The 18,968-nt window shown below is 35.6% G+C and overlaps 1 protein-coding gene across 5 annotated transcripts in view; it reads right to left on the bottom strand.

Moving 5' to 3' along the window:
• SCAF8 (SR-related CTD associated factor 8) overlaps positions 1-18,968 on the bottom strand; it is a 220,816-nt gene that overhangs the window by 148,960 nt on the left and 52,888 nt on the right. For 4 of the 5 annotated variants that reach the window (XM_069598778.1, XM_069598775.1, XM_069598774.1 and 1 more), the window contains exons 5-13: positions 18,495-18,656; positions 17,117-17,270; positions 16,100-16,230; positions 13,046-13,222; positions 11,354-11,433; positions 9,610-9,727; positions 2,608-2,739; positions 2,234-2,346; positions 683-876 (exon numbers count right to left, since the gene is read on the bottom strand). In XM_069598778.1, coding sequence (XP_069454879.1) covers positions 683-876; positions 2,234-2,346; positions 2,608-2,739; positions 9,610-9,727; positions 11,354-11,433; positions 13,046-13,222; positions 16,100-16,230; positions 17,117-17,270; positions 18,495-18,656 — 1,261 coding nt within the window. The remainder of the gene's footprint in view (positions 1-682; positions 877-2,233; positions 2,347-2,607; positions 2,740-9,609; positions 9,728-11,353; positions 11,434-13,045; positions 13,223-16,099; positions 16,231-17,116; positions 17,271-18,494; positions 18,657-18,968) is intronic. The other variant, XM_069598777.1, reaches the window with a different exon arrangement.

Here is an 18,968-nt window from a genome sequence, read left to right as displayed (position 1 = left end):
GATAACCTGATCAGCGTTCAGCTCTTGGCAAAGAATGATAATTTGCTCCATTTTATGTACTTCACCCATCTGCAACCTGTTCGTTCACCCTAAAAGTCATAGTGGGTACTAAGAACCGTTTATGAAGAATCCCACACTAAGTATGACTTATTTTCCTATACTTCACATGCCTGTCAAGTCAATTCTCCTGGAGGTTTCTCCCCAAACAAACCCCTACTACTACCAAATTTGGTCTAATCACACATTATAGATTAACTATAAAGGAGGGAAAGTTTTCACAACAGAACTCTCTCTTTCCGTACTGATCAAGTTTATAATTAGCTTTAAATTGGCATGCTTCCCATAATAATTATTCCTATACACCTGGTGTTCAAAACTGGTTAGGATACTACACATGGAAATCACGGTGTCAGTGAAATATTAGAGATACAAGGTCTATTCTACTATGTAAATCATTAGTCAAGTCATATTTTTTAACTAGTATCAAAAAAAAATCAACTCTCAATGACATTAGTATTTGAATAGAAACCTATTACTTATCTTTCTCCTCTATTACATTATAAAAACCAAACCAGTTTTCAACTTCTCAGTCTGAAAAATCAGGTTGAGAGATTGTGTATTAATACCGGTAACTATTTTCTCAACGTTACTGAAACCAAAGCTTATAAAGTACATCACTTACCACTCAGTGTTTTAGACCTGATTGGAGGTAATCCCTTCTTCTGTCGCTCTTTCTCCCTTTCTCTAGCTCTCCTTTCACTCGAGTATGAACGTGATGATTTCCTTTTTCTTTCTCTAGAGCGGGAGCGTGATCGCTTTCTGTGCTTACGCTTTCGAGAACCAGATCGTGACCTAGACCTTCGTTTTCTTGGTGATCTAACAACAACAACAAAACACCCTTATTTTACTAATGACAATGTTAAAGTATCAAACACGCACTTAAATCTCTATACTGCTATACTGCTTAGGTCTACATTAGACACAGATGTTTGTCTGCAACGATTCTTATTGAGTCTGGGTGATACAAGGAAGAAGAGAAAGAGAGTCTAGTTAGGGTCTCACTTTCTCATAGTGTCTAATTTACAAACAAGAGTCAAGAACAGGGATGAAAGAAAACAGATTCTTTAGGTGACAAACATGTGCATTCTTAAAATTAGGAAACGGTGTTTTCAACAGCAGACCACTAAACAATTCTGTTTATAGGTTTTCACCTTGACTTTACAATATAATGTGATACTAAAATACTGTGTTATTTTTCCTATTAATCATATGCCACTGAACTCTATTCAAAATACTCATGTGTTGAAAAGACAAAGAATTTGCTAAGACAAAGATGTTTTCAGGACTAGCACTGTAATTTCCTGGAGAGAAGTCAGTTTAGAGAAAGATGAACTGACAAGCTCTCACTTGCAAGGAAATTCTTAAAACACCCAAGAAATGACTGAAAAAACCATCAAAGATACTGTCCCTCTTCCAGCATTTACTGTTCAGACTTCCTGGGGCATTCGTGTGCCGAAAACACAGCATAAAAATGTTACAGATTAAGTTTTAAGACAGTTTATAGCAAAGACAACATATATTTAAGACAGTTCAAAACAAAAACAAGAAAATTGACCAGGTTAAGAATAATGTACTTTAACTCAAACTTGATTGAGCATGTACATTAATGAGCCTTAACATGGCTAAGCCCACAGAGAAAACCATTTCTAGGATATGTTTTTGAGAGTCCGATATGCTTACTGTTAATAAAAACAATTTTTATAGTTTGATTTTCATAATCATTTTTGGTATTATGAGATGAAACAGAATGCAAAAAAACACAATGGCATTTCTAATACTATTCCTCTATTAGGTGATTTAACTGTTGTTCAGGGACAATTGTGTCCTAAGCTGACTATCATCATAATATTATTAACTGAAACCATATATAACCCCAAATCCAAGTCTCACGATATTGCTGTGACTCATGTAAATAATTCAAATAAAATGCCACAGACATGTCCAACTAAAAACAAAACAAATATTTTCTGTTTTTGAAGTTCTGAGTTACTTTCTCATGAGACAAGATGTTATTCTCAAACATACTGAGAGTAACATTTCCTTTTCTCTCAAACATATTGAGAGAAAGTTTCTTTTACCTTAACGCAAAGAAACAAAGGATGCAAAAAAAATAAATAAAAAGCCAACATTTTAAAAGTCTGCACACGGCTATTTTTAAATACTACTACAGAACCTTGAACGAGATCGGGAGTGTGTTCTTGATCTTGAACGAACAGCCACTTTCTTTGCTTCCTGTTCAAAGATCTCCTCTTCCACTGCATCTTGCACTTCATCTATATCCATATCCTTGAAAGTCAAAAGAACACAAGCAAACAAAAGGCCTGGTTGAGATTCAGTGTTTACTGACTATTTCTGCATTCCACAATATTCACCATAGTAACATTAATGCCTACTAGTAAAACGGTTACAATGCACAGCTTAACGTGGAGGAAAAAACATTTACGTTTATATTATTTTACATAAAATAAACAATATTACCATATTTTAAGACTTTTTTCTGAAATCAATTTTAGAACTTTATCACCCAGGAAAACATTTACTTTTTACCTGTTGCTGAATATCTATGGAATCATCCAAATTTGCTTCAGGTTCAAGGAAATGCTGCTGACTGCTCCCTTGTGACGGTGATGCAGAATGTTCTGACCCAAATGTTCCTTCTTGACTATCCTGAGGAGTTGCCTGTTGAGAATGTACACAAACACCCAAGCATTGGGAAGTAATGAATAATATTATAAATGAAAATTTACATGCAAACATCACAATCAAATTTTTAAAAAGAAACCCAATACCAAAAGAATTCTGTTACATCTTTAATGATCAATCTAAAATGGCACTTTTTTATAAATCCAAGTTTACTTGAAAGCAGAGAATACCTCCATAAAGGGGGATACGGTAACACTAGAAGAGACTGATAAGATTAACAAAGTCTCCAAACAAAATTTTTCATTGTGGGAAAGACAAACTATCACGGATAAAGGGACCGTATCATGAATGATATATAAAGAACTAAGTCACCCACTATATATACACAAGCAAAAGCAAAGCTCAAACCTGAATATCAAAATCACTGATCCAGTAAAATCAGTTTAGAACTTGGATCTTTTTCAACCTCCACCTCTATGAATTCACAAAACAGTATTAGGAGGTACTCAGATATGTAAAACATTTCAGAAAGACTAAACAAAGTTAGGCAATGAAGCCTAACTATAGGAAAAAACCAAATTTAAATCTCCCCCCAAACCTGCGACAATTACAGCAACTGGATACAGGGACTCTGCTTATATGCTGCTAATCAGTGTGAATTTGCTTAGCAACTGCATAATACTATGATCATAAAATAAATTATATATGGCAGAAAGTGAAGAAGAGCTAAAGAGCCCCTTGATGAAAGTGAAAGAGGAGAGTGAAAAGGTTGGCTTAAAGCTCAACATTCAGAAAACTAAGATCATGGCATCTGGTCCCATCACTTCATGGGGAATAGATGGGGAAACAGTGTCAGACTTTATTTTGGGGGGCTCCCAAATCACTGCACATGGTGACTGCAGCCATGAAATTAAAAGACGCTTACTCCTTGGAAGGAAAGCTATGACCAACCTAGACAGCATATTAAAAAGCAGAGACATTTACTTTGGCAACAAAGGTCCGTCTAATCAAGGCTATGGTTTTTCCAGTAGTCATGTATGGATGTGAGAGTTGGACTGTGAAAAAGGCTGAGTGCCGAAGAATTGATGCTTTTGAACTGTGGTGTTGGAGAAGACTCTTGAGAGTCCCTTGGACTGCAAGGAGATCCAACCAGTCTATCCTAAAGGAGACCAGTCCTGGGTGTTCTTTGGAAGGACTGATGCTAAAGCTGAAACTCCAATACTTTGGACACCTCATGCGAAGAGCTGACTCACTGGAAAAGACTCTGATGCTAGGAGGGATTGGAGGCAGGAGGAAAAGGGGACGACAGAGGATGAGATGGCTGGATGGCATCACCGCCTCGATGGACATGAGTTTGAGTGAACTCCAGGAGTTGGTGATGGACAGGGAGGCCTGGTGAGCTGCAATTCATGGGGCTGCAAAGAGTCAGACACAACTGAGCGACTGACCTGAACTGACTGATGATGTTAACTAAAACTGAGAAATTGATTATTATGAAAAAAAGACTCCTTAATTAAACATCCTAAAACATGATCTCACAGGTGTTCAAGATAAATAAAAAGAGTCCCTGGTAGTACACAAGAACTAGAACTATTGAATATCATAATAATTAACAGAAAAGGGTAACTCAAACTTCTGTTTCCTTCCTACAAACCTATTACTAAGAACAAAGCTACTCTCGCTATGAATTTGTCTCTGTGTGTAAAAGGAATACAGTACAGTGATTATAGAGAATACAATATTATAAATTTCAAAGTTGCTAAGAGACTAAATCTTAATTGTTCTCACCACAAAAAAGAATTATTTGACATGAGAGAGGTGTTAGCTAACAATAGAGGTAATTGTATCTCAATATATAATCATATCAAATCAGTATGCTGTACACCTTAAACTCATACAATGTTATATCAATTATATCTCAATAAAAAAATTTTTTTATTACTCTTATTCTAACAACATTTAAACTGAAAGAAAAGTAAGCAGTAGAAAAACTGAGTCAAAAAAAGCATAAAAGAACCATTCCAATGTATTAATTTATGAAGGAACAGGCTCCCCAAAGACAAGTAACATTTTCAAGGTTTAGAAATAAATTAAAGCTAAAAAACTTGTTAATTAAATGCCTGCTTTATTCCACACAATTGACCAAAAGTTGGTAAATTAGTATACTTTGGAGAACAAATCAAAGTGTGCTTTAAGCACAGTCCCAGCCTTCAAAGTGGTACAACAAAAATAAAATTCTTAACAACACAGCAAGATAATATTCCATTTTACCCTGAGCCTTGCTGTTTGGCCTTAATTCGGTACGGCTACACCCTTCACATCATGTATTTCTTAGCTCACCACCCACCTGGAGCATCCCATCCACCATCCACCCCACCTCTGTCTTTCACCTCTGATTATCTGTGTAATAATCTGCTTGATATAACCAGCAGAATCCACTGCAACCAATGTTAGATTCTGAGGTTCTCTGTGGGCAGTTTTACCTATTTGAAAAAGCTGCGGTTCATGACTCTATTTTTTCTTCGAAATCTTATGAAGACAAAGAGAAAATTTACTTTTAAAATTCAACTACAAGGGCTTCCGAGGTGGCTCAGTGGTAAGAATCCACCTGCCAATGCAGGAGACACAGGTTAGATCCCTGATCTAGAAGATTCCACACGCCACAGAGCAACTAAGCCCGTGCGCCACAGCTATTTAGCCTGTCTTCTAGAGCCGGGGGAGTCGCAACTTCTGAGCCCATGTGCTGCAACTACTGAAGCTCACGTGTCCTAGAGCCTCTGCTCCACAACAAGGGAAGCCGCTGCAATGAGAAGCTGGCTCATCCCAACTAGAGAAAAGTCCAAGCAGCAAGGAAGCCCCAGGACAGCCAAAAAATAAAACTATATTTTAAAATTACAATAAAATTCAACCACCATTTATTTTATGATCTTACAATTAGCATTAGGTCAACTGGACCCTTAACTACATCTAAGGTCTAAGCTATGTCATGGGACCTTAGAGGTGTTTTTCTCCTATATATTGAAACATTTTGCTATTTCATCATCCTAAAGAATTATTCCACTATTACTCATCAATTATTCCCAACTGTGAAAAAAACCCTAAAATAATAATTTAAAAAGTAAGGAATTGTTGAGAAGCGGGATTCAACCGTGAAATAGACCTTCCTTCAGTTTTACTGCATCACCAAGAGTACTGCATTATACTTCAAGCAGGTATAAATAAGAATTGGATCACAGAAAAAGCAAACAAACATTTACGTCTTCCTCACTGACTATGCTAAAGCTTTTGACTATGTAGATCACAAGAAACTGTGGAAAATTCTTAGAGAGATGGGACTACTAGACCACCTTATCTGTCTCCTGGGAAGCCTGTACGCAGGTCAAAAAGCAACAACTTAGAACCAGACATGGAACACCGAACTTCTTCAAAATTGAACAAGGAGTACATCAAGGCGGTATATTGTCACCCTGCTTATTTAACTTATATGCAGAGTACATCATGCAAAATGCTGGATGAAGCACAAACTGGAATCAAGATTTCTGGGAGAAATATCAATAACCTCAGATATGCAGATAGATGATACCACACTTATGACAGAAAGTGAAGAGGAGCTAAAGAGGTTCTTGATGAGGGTCAAAGAACAGAGTGAAAAAGCTGGATTAAAATTCAACATTCAAAAAACTAAGATCATAGTATCTGGTCCCATCACTATGGCAAATAGATGGGAGAAAAAGTAGAAACAGTGACAGATTTTTATTTTCCAGGGCTCCAAAATCAGTGCAGATGGTGACTGTAGCCACAAAATTAAGACACTTGCTCCCTGGAGGAAACACTATGACAAACCTAGGTAGCGTATTAAAGGACAGACACATCACTTGGCTGGCAAAGGTCCGCGTAATTAAAGCTGTGCTTTTTCCAGTAGTCATGTATGGATGTGACAGCTGGACCATAAAGAAAGCAGAGAGCCGAAGAATGGATGCTTTCCAACTGTGGTGCTGGAGAAGACTCTTGAAAGTCCCTTGGATAGTCAATCCTAAAGGAAATCAACCCTGAATATTAACTGGAAGGACTGATGCTGAAGCTAAAGCTCCAATACTATGGCCACCTGATGCAAACACTCAACTCATTGGAAAAGACCCTGATGCTGGGAAAGACTGAGGGCAAGAGGAGAAGCAGGCGACAGAGGATAAGATGGTTAGATAACATCAGTGACTCAACTGACATGAATCTGAGCAAACTCCAGGAGACAGTGAAGGATAGGGAAGCCTGGTGTGCTGCAGACCATGGGGTCGCAAAGTGTTGGACAACTTAACGACCAAATAATAATAAAAAACTACTGAAGCAAAGTAAGTTACATCTTGCTGATATCCCACTGATAGCTCTTTCTTATTAATTGGCTGAATATTTTCTAATCTTTTTATTTCTAACACTTTGGTTAAAGTTCTTTTATCAGTCATCACTTTCATCATGAGCATTTCATTCTGAGTTATCTGACTCTTGGATATCTGATAAAACAGTTATCAAAAGCACAACTCCAACTTACTCAAGACAAGAGAAATCATTCCTTTTATGACATGATTGTTAGTTCCTCATGATTCAACCATTTTCAGAAAGTTCTCCCGTTTTCCACCAGCTTTCCATCATTAGACAAAAGGCCTCAAACCCTTACAAGTGTGGTCAGGGCTGTGAGAAACAGAGCGCCACTAGCTACCCCAGTATCCTCTTCACTCCAAGACTGTGATAACGTTAGGTCGCCACACTGAGCTTAGCGGCAAATACAAACACTTAGTTTTCCTGCATATCCCACCCCATCTTAAATAGAAACATATTTAAATAAAAACACCGCATCTTAAAAACGTAACTGGTTTGGTAGAGCCAATTACACAACTGATTGAATTTAACTGTTACTCTGTTGATGTTTACTCTTCAATTTTAAATTTGTGATAGGTTTTAAACACTATTCATCTTATGCCTAAGAAAAGTTGCTTTTTTTCTTCACTGCCATTTTTGAACTAGGAAGCTTTTAAGGACATTTACTCCTTTCAAAGAGATTCTATTACTATACCTTCTAAAATTGTGGAGATGATATATAAAGCAATCAACTAAGACCAGAATTCTTTTTTTTTCTTTTTCTGTTAAACTTTCATTTTATTGTTTCTGTTAAAACTTCTGAAATGAAGTTAGAACTAAGGAAATTCAAAAGTGTCACATTTATAGGTGAGTAAATCTGCTTAGATAAACTTCCATTACTACCACCTCTTGGCTCTGTAACAGCTCTGAAGTTTCTTGTATCACTGACAATCTGTTTCCTTTTCTTGAATCACAACTTGTGTTTTAAAATAATATTCAAATGTTTTTTACTCTCCTTTGTCCTCAAGTTCCTAAATTCTCAAGCAGATAAATTTTATTTTCCTGACATAAAATAATGTACCTACTTCTATCAGAATTATTTCTTCAAAACAAGGTATGGAATTTCATTCTCATGATTCCAGGTACAAGTTCCAACATACAGATATCAACAAAATCCATTACCATTTGCACTGAAAGGACAATGTCAGACCCTAACAGTGTCTAAGGTTTGCTATCGAAACTAAAGTAATCTTCCCTCTTCCATATTCCCATAGTCCTTCACTTATACGTCTGTTACAAAAACCAGTATTCTGCCTTGTAATCATACAGATATACATACTCTACTAGAGAAGAGCTTACTTGAGGCAAAATGCTTCTCTGTTCTTCTCTGCATGTATCATCCGTCTGACAACGCTCATACTTTAACATTTGTGGTATTGTATTAAATTCATTATCGCCAAAAGATTTGACTAGAAGAAGTGTGAGATTCTCAGAAACTCATAATGTAAACAGTTTTACATCCATAACTATTTCTCAAACAGAGCAAAATCACGCTTTGCAATGGATTTAACCTTAGCTTCACAATAATTTGACATATTGTATCCATTCTACGGTACAACTTTACATTTCATCATGCCTGAAATTTAGAAGATTCTTTAAACTACACAGAATGTAATTTGTGTGTGCGTGTCCATTTGCTCAGTTCCGTTCGACTCTCTGCAACCCCATGGACTGTAGCTTGCCAGGATTCTCTGTCCATGGAATTTTCCAGGCAAGAATTCCGGAGCAATGAATCTTTCTGACTCAGAGATTGAACCTCCATTTCTTGTGTCTCCTGCATTGGCAGGTGGACTCTTTACCACTGTGCAACCTGGGAAGCCTACATATACTTTAGAAGTATTTAAAAATTCTTGGGTATATATAAAATAATGGTGAGTCTTAAGATGGAAGGTATTTCATACTGGCAGTGCACTTTAACAGTGGATGCTTCATTTCACTAAGCTTCAATTTCCTACAGTGTAAATGAGACTCAAAATACCTATATCTCAGCATATAAAAGATGTGGTCAAAGAAACTATACCTTTTTAAAGAAAAGGATCAAATGAAAGATAGAACTGAACTGTAAAAAAACTACCTGAAAAGCATTAGTTGTAATCATGGCTAATGAAGCTCTTGCCACCTACCAAAAGTCTAATTAAAGATAGCAACCTACTTTGTCATCATCGTCATCAACAATAGCAAAATCACCATGCTTAACAGGGAAGTGAGAGGAAAGAAAAGTTTCACACTGTAATACTGAAACACCATGTCTTCTGTCCTCTAATTCCTTCCAGGATACTGAAAATAGTTTTTATAATTTCTCAACAGATACATAAGCTGCCCTAACACATTTTGAGATTACCAAAAAAAAAAAAAAAAAAAAAAACCAGAACAAACAAAAACTGTAAAGGTCCTGAAAAGACTCATCTTCCGAGTAACAACCAGCTGAAGAAAAATCACCAAGTGACAGACTGTAGACAGCCGTAACAATAAAGACCACAAGATGGGGTTATAAACCTTTTGAGGCTGTTGCTGTTCCAGGAGCTGCTGTCTGAGATGTTCAAGATTTTGCTGCTGCAGTTGTTCTGCTATCTGATGAAAGATGGAATTGTTCACAGATTCCGAAACATGAGAACTACAAGGAAAACCAAGTGTAAATATATTTTAAAATCCAATAAAGATAATATGAAAGTAAAAGAATATTCAAAAACACCCCCAAAATGTCAACAAATGGAATATACTCTATTACAGTGTTTACTTTTAATATTAATACAGAAAATAGAGTAACTCAGAACTTTAATATGTTGAAATAAGAAATATACTTCAATAGTTTCAACAGATGGGATTATATGTTAGACATACTCTGCTATTACTGTGTATAAAGTAGTAGTTTTTTACATTAGAGCATTTTAAGAAAATCTTAATGAAACACTTATAAACTGTGACATAATGGGAAAAATGTTCCATCAATCAGTATATGTACAATCTATAATCAAAACTGATCATACACTTAAAAAAAATAATCTACTTTCACATTATTAGGCACGTTAACAGAAAGAATGTTTAGATAAGAGGAAATAATAATTTAACTGTATTCTGGGAAATTCACACCTGGAATGAATACACCTGGAATTCTGGGTGCCACAAGGTAAGACATGAACAAAAAAGAGGGCATCCCCAAAGGGGCAATCAGGATGGTGAGAAGTCTTGAAACAGTTGGAAAAAAGTATACTTCATCTGGAGCAAATAAACCTAAGGGGAAGAATGATACCTATCTTCAAATACTGAATGGCTATGTCTCAATAGATTATGGAGCAAATTTGCTTCCTTGCTTCAGAAAGCAAAATGGATTGGTGTGTAGAAAGCAAATCCCATAGGATTCAGTAACAAAAGATCAAACCATATTAACAACTACTTAACTCTATGTCATAGGAGGCATTAAAACAACAGATAAAAAACCTATCAGGACTGTTACAGGAGATTCTTACATTGCTCAGGACACTGATCTACATGATCTCAAATGCTTTGTAGTCTAAAACACTAGTTCTTAATTTTTCAAATAGAATCTCTTTATCATAAGCATATAAATACATTTTTATATATTATATATTTTAATATATTATCACAATATAGAAAACTAGTAACTGCTGAAATAAGACATCCAGAGGCTTTCCCCACTCATCATCCCTTTCCTATTCTCCCACCTTCCACCTTCCTCTCCAACATCCTCTTTCCCACTGGTCCTCTCCTGAACCCTCACAGAATCCAAGGCTCTGCACAACTGTTTGGGGTAAGGAAGAAGGGGAATCACTGATTTAAATAAAAACTCACAATCTATTTCTTTAACAAACAAAATCCCTACAACCTGTTCCTTACTTCTAATTAATCTGATACATTCCCAGAATTTACTATATACTTCCCAGAAGCAGCCATGGACACTATAAGCAAACTTCTTTCTCCTACTATTTCAACTGAGCTAAATAACCTAAAGCTTAATATATCAACAGCAAATATTGCAACCAAATTTATCAACACCTATCAATTTTCCAGTAAAGAATTTTTATATATCCAAACTATCTGCAAAGTTCATAGAGTCAAAACAATATAGGGAGGCAACAAGCAGCAACTCCTCCGTCTTCTTATGTGAGAGCCCAAGAGCCAGAAACTATGCTCAAAGTATACTGAGTAGTTCAGATGGCCATGTTTATAAAGATAACAGAAAAAATTTATGGTTTATGAAGAAAAACATAACAACTCTTACAGTTGAGAAGCTGGAATTTCCTTTTTGGGTTCTTCACTATGCTCAGAATCTTCCCCAAAATCAAACCTATCCATCAACTTCTAAGTGGAGGGAAAAAAAAAAGAGGGAGAGAAAGAGACAAATTTAAAAGCACTTTACACAAATACAAGTTACAAATGCTATTCTGAAGATCAATGACATTCCATTAAATTATCTCTATCATTTAAAATGTAATTTCTTTCATATAATTTGTTACATACTATTTATTTCATGTAATTTTATTGTTTATTGTTATACTATAAAAAACATTTTGCGTGGACCTTTACTTCTCTTCAAAGAATTCTGACAGACGTTGTCTTATGAAGCAGAACAATCATGACACATAGGATAATTACCAATACTTTATAGAAGAGAAGATTAGGATTTAAATATTTGAGTGGCTTGTCAAGAGTCAAAAAGTTTTATTTAAAAAAAAAATCTAGAACTATAATCTATAGAACTATAATCAACAGATCTATTACCAGTACAGTTCTCTCAGAATGTTCCACCGTCTTTTAAATGATCAATTTAAAGGCTTTTTGAAAGTTGTAGGCTAAACAAATCTAAGTAATATAATCTAATAAATCAATATTTATATTTCTATGAAAATAACAGCAGAAATAAAAAGAATATAGATAACATTTCCAAGGGATAATATTCTGATAATCACCAAGAATACTGAGGATGTCACACAAGTTAAACATCCAAGATTTTCAACTTTGAAAATACAGTTATATCTCAATTTATCATATTATAGTATTGTAACAACTTGTAAGGAAGCTTTCCTTCGAACTTTCACATACTTTACAATTTTAGCAGGTTAAAATTACAGGCTAGACACTATAATTAATTTATTTGTAACTGCATAAAAATGAGCTCAAAAATCATTTGTCTCAATAGTGAATATACAATTTTACTGGCTTCAAGTGGATTTATAAAATTACTTAAAATTTCTTTCAGAAATTTGAATCTTTTGTAAAATGTATTTAATAAACAGTAATATTTACTTAGTAACTGTTAAGTTATTAAGTAATATTTACTCAATAACAGTACATCTGCGTGTGCTAAGTCGCTGAAGTCACGTCTGACTCTTTGCAACCCTATGGACTGTAGCCCGCCAGGCTCCTCTATCCATGGGATTCTCCAGGCAAGAATGGTTGAGAGTGGTTGCCATGCCCTCCTCCAGGCAAGAATGGTTGAGAGTGGTTGCCATGCCCTCCTCCAGGGATCTTCCCAATTCAGGGAATGAACCCGCATCTTGTATGTCACCTGCACTGGCAGGCAGGTTCTTTACCACTACCGCCATCTGGGAAGCCCCTTACACAGTGCTGTGTTTAGTTGCTCAGTCGTGTCTGACTGACTCTTAAAACCCCATGGACTGTACCCTGCCAGGCTCCTCTGCCCATGGGGATTCTCCAGGTAAGAATACTGGAGAGGGTTGCTATTTCCTTCTCCAGGAGATTTTCTCAACCCCCAGGGATGGAACCTAGGGCTCTCACATTTCAGGTGGGTTCTTTACCGTCTAAGCCACCAGGAAAACCCTTATAGACTACAATGGATGTTAAAACATAAAACAGTTCTACAGTAAAATGTAATTTACATAATTGCAATCTACATGATAGTACAGAAAATTCAGTTCTTCATACAGAACAGATCTGTTATCCTAATTTCTACCTTGTTAAAAGACACCCCCTGTTCTAGGGGATTGAGGGTGTTGGCTGCTGCAGCTGCTGCTGTAAGCTGTGCTGTAAGAGCCTGCAGCTGGACGACAAGACCAGCATCCAGGGCTTGCAGGATGGAGGGCTGAGGCTTCTGCTGCTGTATCTGTAAAGTCTGTATTAACTGCTGAAGCTGCAGGGGTGTGCGGGGAGAGAAAAGAAAATTGTTACAAACAGGTGTTGGGTTTTACCCATAAGAGCGCTCATCTAAACTTTTAGTCAATAAAATTTATCATTCTACAGTCTAGAGACCAAGAAAAAATACGTATTGACTCAAAAAAGAACAATTCATTTTTAAAATAAGATTTGCGTGTGTGTGCCATATGTAACAGTTCTAAATAGGTTTGTCTTTACTTCTGGGAAGTCAAGGAACTTTAAACAAAATAAAATGACCATACCATGACAAACAACAAAATAAAAACCCATCACAAGCAAACTAACTTCTCTCACTAAGCTTTCTATTCCCTTCTTCAACGAGCTCAATTGATGCAGAAGGGCAAGTACCTACAACAACTGCTTTTGCTATCATTTAAATTTACCATCTGACAACACATTCCTGAAAGGAGGAAAGAAAATAAGGAATCTTTCCCTTGAAGCAATCTGAAACTAAGGAAATTAAAGATGAATAGTGTCATCAAGAGTTGCAAGCAACCCCTGTCCCCCCGTATTCACCTTCTCTCTTAAAAAATAGAAATAATAATGAAATCCTAAAGATATTTCAGTTAAGTAAGCCCTACATACATCCCAGAAGTAATTACTTTTCTACTTTAGATGTAAACCGAAGTTAAATCTGAAAATTATCAGTTTGGAATAGAAAAATAGCAAAGCTACTGCTAAACAAGACATTTGTATTCTTTAAGTAAAGTTAAATTTACAGTGAGAGAAGATAAAAATATGCATGATGACAGTAAGTGAAACAATTCCATGCCTATCCCCAAAAAGGAACACTGGAAAACAAACCAATCTTCACCTATCAATGAACATTTACTGCAAACCACTAATGTGACAGGAAACAAAGTACAAAAATATATGATAGCTGAACTTCTGCAGTGAAGAAGCTCCACACCAGACAGGATGGATGACTAAAAGAAGGGAGTCTTATAGGGAGGAAAGAAGGAAGGAAGGAAACATCTTCACACCTTCTAAACGCTCCTTCTGACACCTGCATCTCCCCCCCACCACGCCCCACAGCAGTGTTAGCCTTTCCGTCACCCAGGTTCAAAGGCTGCAGCGTTCTACTTCTTCTCTACTCTGACTTCACATCTCAGATTACTGTGTCTCCTAGACTCTTTGCACTATTCTTCTGGAATACTGACTCTCCTGCCAAAAGTACTTTTCAACAAATACCTTTTAAAAAATTAGATTTGCTTTTATGAGTTCTTTTCAAAATATCATAATCACAGAAAGCTAGTAAATTCTATAATTTAATCTAATACTCAATTTGATTTCACAACTGTCCCAAAAATGTAGAAACGTGATCCAATCTAAGGCTAAATAAATGAACTGGTTCCATTTTTTTAAAGGTTGTCATTTTAAAGAGTCCACAACTGTACTATTTTTCACATATTACTGTCTTTCTATTATCACTGTTACCAACAAATATACTCCTTATCTCTAGATTCTCTTTTTTCCCATCCATTCAACTACTCTTCAGATCATGTGACTTCAACATAAAAGTCTCTGGCAACTCCTCACTGCTTAGTACATGAATCCTTCACTTCTCAGCCCAGGTCCCACACTTAGGTTTACCACTTCAATGTCATGACTCGTAACATACGTAGACTATCTTATCTTCTAGAAAACTCAATTCTAAGATATCTTCTCTATACCCCAACATTGTTATGCCTCTATACATCAGTCATTCGTTTCACAAAATATACTGAATATCTGCTATAACCTAGACACTGAAAATACAGCAGTGAGCAAAACAGAAACTCCTTGTCCTTATACAGTATACATTACAATGGAAAGAGACAGTGAATGAAGCAAATGAGGAAGTTACATGAGATATTAGGTGCTAAGGAAGAAAAGAAGGCAGGTGACAAAGAAAGGGAGCAGAGCAGATGAAAGGCAGCAATTCCGGTTTTAAATAGCTGTCTGAAGGCCTTACTGAGCTGGCATTTAAACAAAGACAGGAGGCTGAAATGTGTGAACCTGTGGGAAGGACAGCTCGGGGAGTTTTACTGTATAGATCACAATTAATCTGGTTTTAAAGGATAAACTTAAAAACAAACAAACAAAAACCACAGAGATGCTAAGGAAAGACAATCTCATATCTGCCCTAACAGGTTCTTCAAATGTCACTTTGTCAAAGATGCTTTCTCTTGGCTACCCTAACTCTGACCCCTTCTTCCAAACCTAGTCACTCTAAAGATCTGCCCTGTTTTAAGTCATATGCGCTAAGTTGCTTCAGCAGTGTCCAACTCTGTGCAACCCTATGGACTGTAGCCTGCCAGGCTCCTCTGTCCATGTGATTCTCCAGGCAAGAACACTGGAGTGGGCTGCATTTCCTATTCCAGGGGATCTTCCCAACCCGGGGATTGAACCCATATCTCATTACATCTCCTGCATTGCAGGCAGGCAGGTTCCTTACTGCTAGCACCACCTGGGAAGTCCCTTTAAGTCATATATATCTATCTAAATAATGTTTGGTACTTCTTTATTGTCTGTCTCCCCTAAGACAGAAAGATATCTTCCCCAAGGCAGAAGGCTTCCCAGTCTCATTACTGGATTAACAATAGCACCTAATAATGCTTGGCAAAACTATGTGCTAAATCAATTATTTTGGTGTAGAATGAATTATTTGTAAAATAATCTTCAATGATAAAAACAGACATAATACATTATTAAATTTAAAAAAGCAAGTTACAAAGTATTGTATGTAGTGTGGTCATTTAAAAAAAAAACATTAAAAAAAAACACTCTTTAGGTGGTACATAATGAAACAATGCATTCATTAGGAAAACAATGAGTTCTAAATCATGTTGATGTAACAAAAAAGGCTGCTCACCTGCTGGCCTTGAGGACTCTGTAAGATCTGAGCTACTGCTGCAAGTGTATCTGTATTTGTTATCTGAGACACCCACGGATCAGGTAAACCTTGAACCACGTTGGCTGGAGTAACAGGTGTCACAGGAGTTCCTTTTAGAAAGACATCAAACCCATCCCCAATAAATATGTAAGTGAATAAATAAGATGTGGAAAATTAGAGAGATTTGTTCTGTCACTTTTATAAAATATGTACTAATTTACATAATTTTACTGTCTTCATCTTTAAAAACCATTACATAATTAGGTTCATTAAACAAAACAAAATGGCAACAACAAAAATGACCAGAAAGAGCTTTTCATACTTATTCTCAATTAACTAAGCTACCATTTAAAGGAGCCTACAATACTCGGAAATCATTAAATACCTTACTAAAGAAGAAAATTCAATGATATAAAGAAATATTCAATCTCTGATGACAAAATATTATAAAAGTATACATAAAATTATTATTGTTCCAAAATGTCTATGTACATACCCCAAAATAAACATATATCAAAATGATAACAAATGTAATTCTTAGACTATGGTTAAAAAAAAAATTCAAATCTCATTTAAATAACTCAAAAAAACCTCCATGATTTTCAGATTATTACTCATTCTTGGATCCATTAAATAAATTTTTACAGGGTTCTCTTTATATATTAAGTACACTTAGCTCACTATGAATATCAAGTTGATATATATGCAAGTTTAAAAGATTACAGTCTAAATCAGGAAAAATTTAACTGACATACCAACTTCCCAAGCTGATTATGTATGTTTCTAGGAACATTAAACGCTTAGCTTTTAAATTTTTTTGAAAAGAATGAAACACATATAATTTCTAATTTTATTGTTCCTTCAAATTAAGAGTTCCTTTCATTCACCTAAAGCAAAACAAATTCTCCTGCACTGTCAAATTATTATTTCATATATGAATAATCACCTGAAATGCATGAGTAGAACACTCAGAAAGTCTCTCTCAAAGCAACATACCTGGAGTATTGCTCATAGCAGCAGTAGTACTGGCCAGAACAGGTGTGACAACTGGAGGCGGAATCCCTGCTGCCATATCCAGAAGAGGCTGAATAATCTCACTCTTAAATACATTATTCTTCTGCCATAAGTTTAACACTCTCACTATTTTACTCTAGAGGAAAAAAGAAAAATGATTATTTTTATTTTTTTGCTTTCAAAACTTTAGAACAGTCATATCATAGAGGCTCCTCAGGCCATGGACAGGAAGGATGGATTAAAATACTTCTTGGACACTTAATGGAGTTCAGGCACTGAGATTACTGTATCAGTATAATCTTTCTGACTGTGATTATCAAAAAATCCCTATATACTAATCTTTATTATAAATGACAAATATTCTTATTATGAAGTCTACAAATTCAAGACTGACTTATTCATTGTAATGGACATAAATCCAAGTCCAAACTAGTGAAATTCCTAAATCAAAGTGTCTAAGTTACATCAAAAATGTTTATATAAAATCTCAAATGAGTTATTTTAGGTGGAGTTCTAAGGTATTTAAGACTCAATTACGATGGATCACATTAAAACTGGAAGCATTCTTTCTGCCTGCAAAGAATCATCAACGTACCAAGATTAGTTAGAAGAAAAAAAAATCTGACTCTAGAGGCAGACCCAAGAACAGTTTACAACTAATGACACAATAATACATTCTCTCCATATCTATCCAGTATAACAAGACTTTTTCCTGATTCTAGACTGTATAACAGTTATGAAAAATAAAAACTACCTAATCTTGTTGTACTTGAGAGGAGGTAAAAGATTTGTGGTAAGCTTTTAAGTCTGGTTCCTCTTCTTTAGAGTAAGTCTTCACCTGTTCTTACTTTTCCTACAAAATCAACACTGCAATCAAGTCTGTCAGAATAAGGACACTAAATTTCGAAGTCAGCATCCAAGAAATGTAACCTTCTACTATCCCAGTTTCCAGCACTAAGAAAACACTTCCATAACAAAGGAATTCTGATATGCAGTTATTGTCTACTAATTACTTGGTAAATTCATTTTCCACAGACAACTAAATAGGTAAGTATCAGCTCATGTCAAATGACCAAAATTATGAATTGGTTGTACATATAAATAAATAAGATTTTAGAATAATTACAAATGCTTATTAGAGCCAGTTTCTTTAACACCAATGGCTTTAATAAATTAAAAAGTAGCAAAACCAACTATATCTTTCATTCTGTTTAAGAAAAGTCTAATAACAAAAAGAAACATGGACAGCGCAAAGGATAACAAATAAAGGATAATATAAAATGATAAATTACGATAATGGAAAGTCTTATTAAGACCAAAAAGGTAATGACTACCCCAACTTAAAAAAAAGGCAGCATACCTTGTCATCTCCAGGGCAACGGTATAAATTCTGGAAAGTGCTAATGATGTTATTACTAAATCTGGGTGCAAACACATCCTTTTCTTGACCAAACTGATGTCGAGATTGTCGTACAATAGAGTCAATAACATAAAGTCCAGGTACCTTATATTCTGGTTTACACTGATGAAAAAAGAAGAGTGGGAAAGGAAGCAAATGAGAAGGTTAAAATTCTCAACAGACAAATGTCACCAGAAATCTATAAAAACACAAACACACTGCTCACGCTGAGGTGATGAACATGCAGAGGTTGACCATTCCATACCATGTCTCTGGAATGGCATTTGAAAGAATCTACTTTGGTTACTCTACATATTTAGTTCAACTGCCAATCACCTAAGTTTCAAAATAGCCCTGTGTAACTGGCTTGAACAACAAAAAACAAAAGGTGTGGATATATATATATATATATATATATAGTTTAATGATTTTTTA

This window comes from Ovis canadensis, chromosome 8, assembly GCF_042477335.2.
Source record: "Ovis canadensis isolate MfBH-ARS-UI-01 breed Bighorn chromosome 8, ARS-UI_OviCan_v2, whole genome shotgun sequence".
NCBI lineage: Eukaryota > Metazoa > Chordata > Mammalia > Artiodactyla > Bovidae > Ovis > Ovis canadensis.
Note: the sequence above shows the minus strand (reverse complement) of the source record. Positions and strands in the feature narration are given on the sequence as shown.